The following is a 5,089-nucleotide window of genomic DNA, read 5'->3' on the forward strand; positions in this document are numbered from 1 at the left end:
ATGGTGTGTCCTGAGTGGATGCGCTGTGGTTTGATGGTGTGTCTTCAGCGGATGCGCTGTGATTTGATGGTGTGTCTTGAGCGGATCCGTTTTGATGGGGTGTGTTGATCGGGTGTTGGGTGAACTAACCCTTTAAAAATGAAGATGCCAAAAGGGAAGTTTGTTAAGACCCAATATCTAAAAGGGCATTAAGATATCTTTAATACTTTTTGAGTTACAGGCCTGCAAACTTTGGAGAAAAAACTTGAAAAGTGCTCTTTTCCCATTTTTGAAAGGTCACCATTGCCACAAAATGCAACAAAGATTGCTAAAGTCATTTTTACCCCTGTTATTTGGCTCTGATTCTCAGGTGAAAATGGCCATTTTGACCTCCTCTACAAAATAGTGGATTACTCAGTAAATATTCATTCATAACATTTAATATTTTGGCTGCCATCACTATACATGTTTACCTTTCTCCAAAAAGAAATATTAGCAAAATCAAAAATTTGAACCTTGGACTTCTGGTTGACACGGAATGACCCCTCAATTAAAATCTCAGAATATCTAGTTTAGTGTTTTGTGTTTCCGTGAGATGTGTTGAAAAACACTTATTCGTTCCCACCACTAGAAACAGTGCAGATCTAAAGATCACAGTCCTCTCCCGTGCTTCAGGCCAGAACAGAGCCGTTTTCTGATCTGCTGTTCTTTCGCTCTTTACCGGCTGTAGGTGGAAGCGATCCCAGAAGCCCCAGCGCCACTGTGACGGCGGGCTCGTCTCACGAATCGGGAAGAGGCGAGAAGGAAGCGATGACAGCGGAGGAGCTGCGCAGGAGGAGACAGGCTTACTTCGACAGGTGAGCGCTAAGTAATCGACTGCAAATTACTAATTAATTCTTTAAACTTGTAATTTGATTACATTACTGATTATTGCATTTAAAAAGTAATCAGATTACTAATTACTTTCAAGTTTAAATTTTTTAAACCTAAAAAATACTGAAAAATTACTTAAGTATCAAAACAGCAACTTGAACGATCACTTGCATTTTTTCCTGATAACAGCGAAAAGAACATAAACATATGTTTTGTAATTTTTGTTTGCACGTAAGAGCAATACATCATTTGAAACTGTAAAAGTTTGTTTATTTGTATACACTCGCAATACCAACAAAATATTGTGCTTTTGTAAAATAAAGAAAACAAATAGGATGTGCTTTCTGCATTCTCAGTCTCCGCGAATATCTTTCTGAAATGCGTCACTAAAATGAACGAAAATTCAGCGAATACTTGACACACAGACATGAGAAATATATCTTAAGAAAGCTTGAAGTGTCTGTTTTTAAATGAAGTAATCTTGAAAACAAATATAAAGTAATTCATTTAAAACCAATGTGAAGTACAGTCTTTCCCGTCTGAGCTCTCCTATAATGTGGTCACACCCGCGCATCTTGCTCTGTAAGATAATCATCCACACGAAGCCAGGCTTGAGACGCGCCAACATATAAACTCCCACATCACCTCTGTAAACAAAGCGTTAAGATTCATCAAGTTCATCTAGGCTGCTTTTCGTTTTTGGAACAAGACGCGCTGTGAGGAATAAACCTTGAATTAACCTCAGAAGAAGAATGCGATGCGACGCGGCTTAATCCAGTGGAGGATCTCATTCTGATGAGTCATTTATTTTTACTTATATCAGTGTTATTGTGACATGAAGTACACATTCTTGAGGTGAACTTTTCCCAAACTATAATGCAATACTAAAATGTGAAATTGAGTGCAACATTTTGAAATATGATAGGAAACCTTTCATTGCATCTAAATGTTGTAGGACTTGTCTGCATTTTTAGCTCGCATTCTCATACTGACGCACAAAACATGATATTTACTTCATATGTTTTAACACTGCATTTGTAACTTAAGTAACGTAAATTTATTCACATTAGGTAATCAAATTGCATACATTTAAAGTGTAATGCATTACATTACTACGTTATCAGGAAAAGTAATTATAATACAGTAACGCTCTGGCGCAGAGTAATGATGACGGTCTGATCTCCTCACAGGCAGCAAGCTCAGTCCACCGCTCACCACAGCAGCTCCGCCGGTAAGAGATTCTGTCTGCCGTCATCTTCCTGATTACAGACGTCTGCTTTATGAATCTGTCTGGGATCTGCGCTGCTCAGCAGATCATGTTGTTTTGCAGACGGAGGGAAGGACAGCGGGACCAAACCCAGCCAGTGACGGTCCATCAGCGCCGGTGACGGACGCCCTGAATGCCCTCGACCCGACCTCTCTCTGGGAATGATGGGACTCACATCTCCTCTCAGAACTGGCCCGGGACCGATCAGGTCCTGCTGTGTAATAAAGGGACATTCGTTTAGCTTCGCTTCTCCTCTTTGAGTTGAACGAAGTGAAAGGGAAGCCTTTCCCGATTCATTCCTCTTTCTCAGACAGACACACGAGCGAGACGAGACCGCGGCGTGAGGAGGGAGCTGTCAGCGCTGGGATCACTCCTGCATTCTGGGACCATTGGGCTTTACTGGCGTTACTGGATCTCTGTTCTTCTCCTCTGTGGACTGTAGTGAAGACCTTCTGCTGGTCACCGGTGAGCGGCGGGTGACGTGCCCTAGGTAGACGGCTCAGTGAGGGCAGATGCTGCTGTGGAGATCAGTCTTCATACAGATTCAGACCTACACTTGTTTTAGTCGTTCATCAGTCGTCCCTCTTTTGGATCTAGGTTGTGATTTCTCATGGTTTTCACATTCTTTTCTATGATTTCATGCGTTTGGTGGCACAGCAGCGTTTCTGAACTAGTTTCACATTCAGCAGTAGTTTTTAAGTGATTGGTTATTCTTGAACTCCTATATACACTTACTGTTTCTTAAATAAAAACGTTTCTTTTCCCCCTGAGTGGATGTTGTTTGTTTCTTCTCTCTGGAATATTTTGATTCTGTGAGTCTCTTGAAGATGTCAGATGTTCCTTCAGCATTTAGCGCTGGACTTTCATTCACGATGGAAAGAAGAAGAACGAGTCTATCTGAATGCCGTCATTCAGCTGCAGCAGTGTACAAGTAAACATGATGGAGAGATGTACTGTCTCAGAACGATACTCCCAGAAACCAGTCAAAACTGTGAAACATTCCCACATTAAAATCATATCCAATTGAAAGAATCAGAAAGAGCTTTATTGCCCGGTATGTTTACACATACGAGGAAATAGTTTTCGTGACAGAAGCTCCACAGTGTAACAGAATGACAGTGACAAGACGAGACTGATAATTAAAACAATAAACCCAGGATAAGTAAATAGGAAATAACAATATACAAAAAAAATACACAATGTACAAAGTCAAACATTCTCTTTTCTCTGTGATTTCTCCTGACTGTAAAACCGAGGCCGAATAAATGATAACAGAATCATTTTTGGCCGAGCTATCCTATTAAGTTGATGACCTGCAGTTATGTAGATATGAATATCTGTTAAAGTCTGAATGAAATTACAGCAAGTTTCCTATAATCATTCTTAAAGGAATAGTTGGATGCAATGGATGCTCTGCAGTGAATGGGTGCCGTCAGAATCCAAACAGCTGATGAAAACATCACAATAATCCACAAGTAATCCAAGCACTCCAGTCCATCAGTTCACATCTGGAGAAGACTAAAGCTGAAACACATCCAGCATTGAGACGCTTTAAATTCAAACCTGATCCATTGGTGAGCAAGTGATGGAGTGATACATTTCTCCAAATCTGTTCCCACGAAGAAACAAACTCATCTACATCTTGAATGGCCTGAGGATGAGAACAATTACCATTCTTTCATTAAAGCACTTAAGATTTCATCAAAACTGAAACTCAAACAAGTGAGAATAACCTGGTGATCTGCCATCACTGATCTGTTTCAGACAGGTCTAAAATTGTTTGATTGTTAATAGATAATCTATAAAAAAAAGTACACTGAACTTTGTCTCTGCAAACAGTCAGAACACAACAGACGGGAAAGATCCTCGGCAGCCTGTCAGTGAGTATGCATGTTACTTTATGCGCGTGCTTATAGTTAATATTTTCAGATGTTAGGGCTGGTTTATTGTTCAGTGTTTTGCCACCATGTTTGTTGCTTTTAGTACTTCTAGAAATCCTTCAGTAAAGAACAGAGGGAAGAATGATGAATCGCGGGTCCTTGTGTGTCTAATATGAAGCAACGTTTCTCTAGAATAATTAAAACTCAATATAAGCTGTTTTTTGTATCAACAGGTCAAAGGATTTTTGAAAAACGATTACGAAATGGAGTTAAGAGTGCTGTTCTCCCTCATTTATTCCTCTGGTTTTCTGTGCGTCCTTAACAGTCAAGAGCCCAAAACTCCTGACGTCACGGATCTGGCCTTCAAAAATATTGACTTTGCCATGAACCTCTATCGCAAGATATCAAGTTATCATGACAAAAACATCTTCTTCTCGCCGCTGAGTGTTTCCACGTCTTTCGCCACGCTCTTACTGGCCTCCAAGGGCTCGACACGCAGTCAGATGGCGAAGGGCCTGAATCTGGACTCTCTGGACGGGACTGGAGACGCGACGCTCATCCCACAGCTCTTTGAGCAGCTGCAGAAGAACATCTCGCAGGACGGAAAACTGCACATGGAGCAGGGCACGGCACTCTTCGTAGACGAGCGCTTTAACGTCGAGAGAGTCTTCAGCGATCAGATCAAGACGTTCTTCGGTGCCGATGTGAACAATGTGGATTTCAGTGAGACAGAGCTCAGCAAGAGCACCATCAACGAGTATGTGAGCAGAAAGACCGGCGGCAAAGTGAACGAAATGGTGACGAGCGTCGAGCCGCTGACGCAGATGATGCTCCTCAACACCATTTTCTTTCAGGGTGAGTTTCTGTGCCTGTGGAGACAGAGCAATGATGTGCACTACACAACTGGGATTTGATGTAAAGCTCTTTGTTCTCAAGGTGACTGGGATAGTCCGTTCGACCCCAACAGCACAGAAATGAGTCGCTTCTATGTGGACAAGTACAACATCGTTCAAGTCCCCATGATGGTGAAGGAGGACAGATTCTCCACGGCTGAGGACCGAGAGCTGCGCGCTCGAGTGCTGCGTCTGTC

The 5,089-nt window shown here is 41.9% G+C and overlaps 2 protein-coding genes across 2 annotated transcripts in view; both read left to right on the forward strand.

Annotated features, from left to right (window-relative positions):
* LOC107573593 (ataxin-3-like) overlaps positions 1-2,883 on the forward strand; it is a 5,115-nt gene extending 2,232 nt beyond the window's left edge. Inside the window, exons 4-6 of the mRNA XM_016260020.1 lie at positions 710-836; positions 2,043-2,083; positions 2,183-2,883. Of these exons, the coding sequence (XP_016115506.1) occupies positions 710-836; positions 2,043-2,083; positions 2,183-2,220 (206 nt within the window). The 3' untranslated portion in view covers positions 2,221-2,883. The remainder of the gene's footprint in view (positions 1-709; positions 837-2,042; positions 2,084-2,182) is intronic.
* A 1,086-nt stretch (positions 2,884-3,969) lies between these two features.
* Positions 3,970-5,087, forward strand: LOC107573588 (protein Z-dependent protease inhibitor-like; the record flags this gene model as incomplete). The annotated part of the gene is made up of 3 exons (XM_016260015.1): positions 3,970-3,995; positions 4,233-4,854; positions 4,936-5,087. Coding segments are annotated over exons 2-3 (744 nt in total), but the record flags the coding sequence as incomplete, so codon positions are not given.
* Between the last annotated feature and the right edge of the window lie 2 nt (positions 5,088-5,089).

The sequence above is a fragment of the Sinocyclocheilus grahami genome, unplaced genomic scaffold (genome assembly GCF_001515645.1).
Source record: "Sinocyclocheilus grahami isolate Dianchi unplaced genomic scaffold, SAMN03320097.WGS_v1.1 scaffold1981.1, whole genome shotgun sequence".
Taxonomy (NCBI): domain Eukaryota; kingdom Metazoa; phylum Chordata; class Actinopteri; order Cypriniformes; family Cyprinidae; genus Sinocyclocheilus; species Sinocyclocheilus grahami.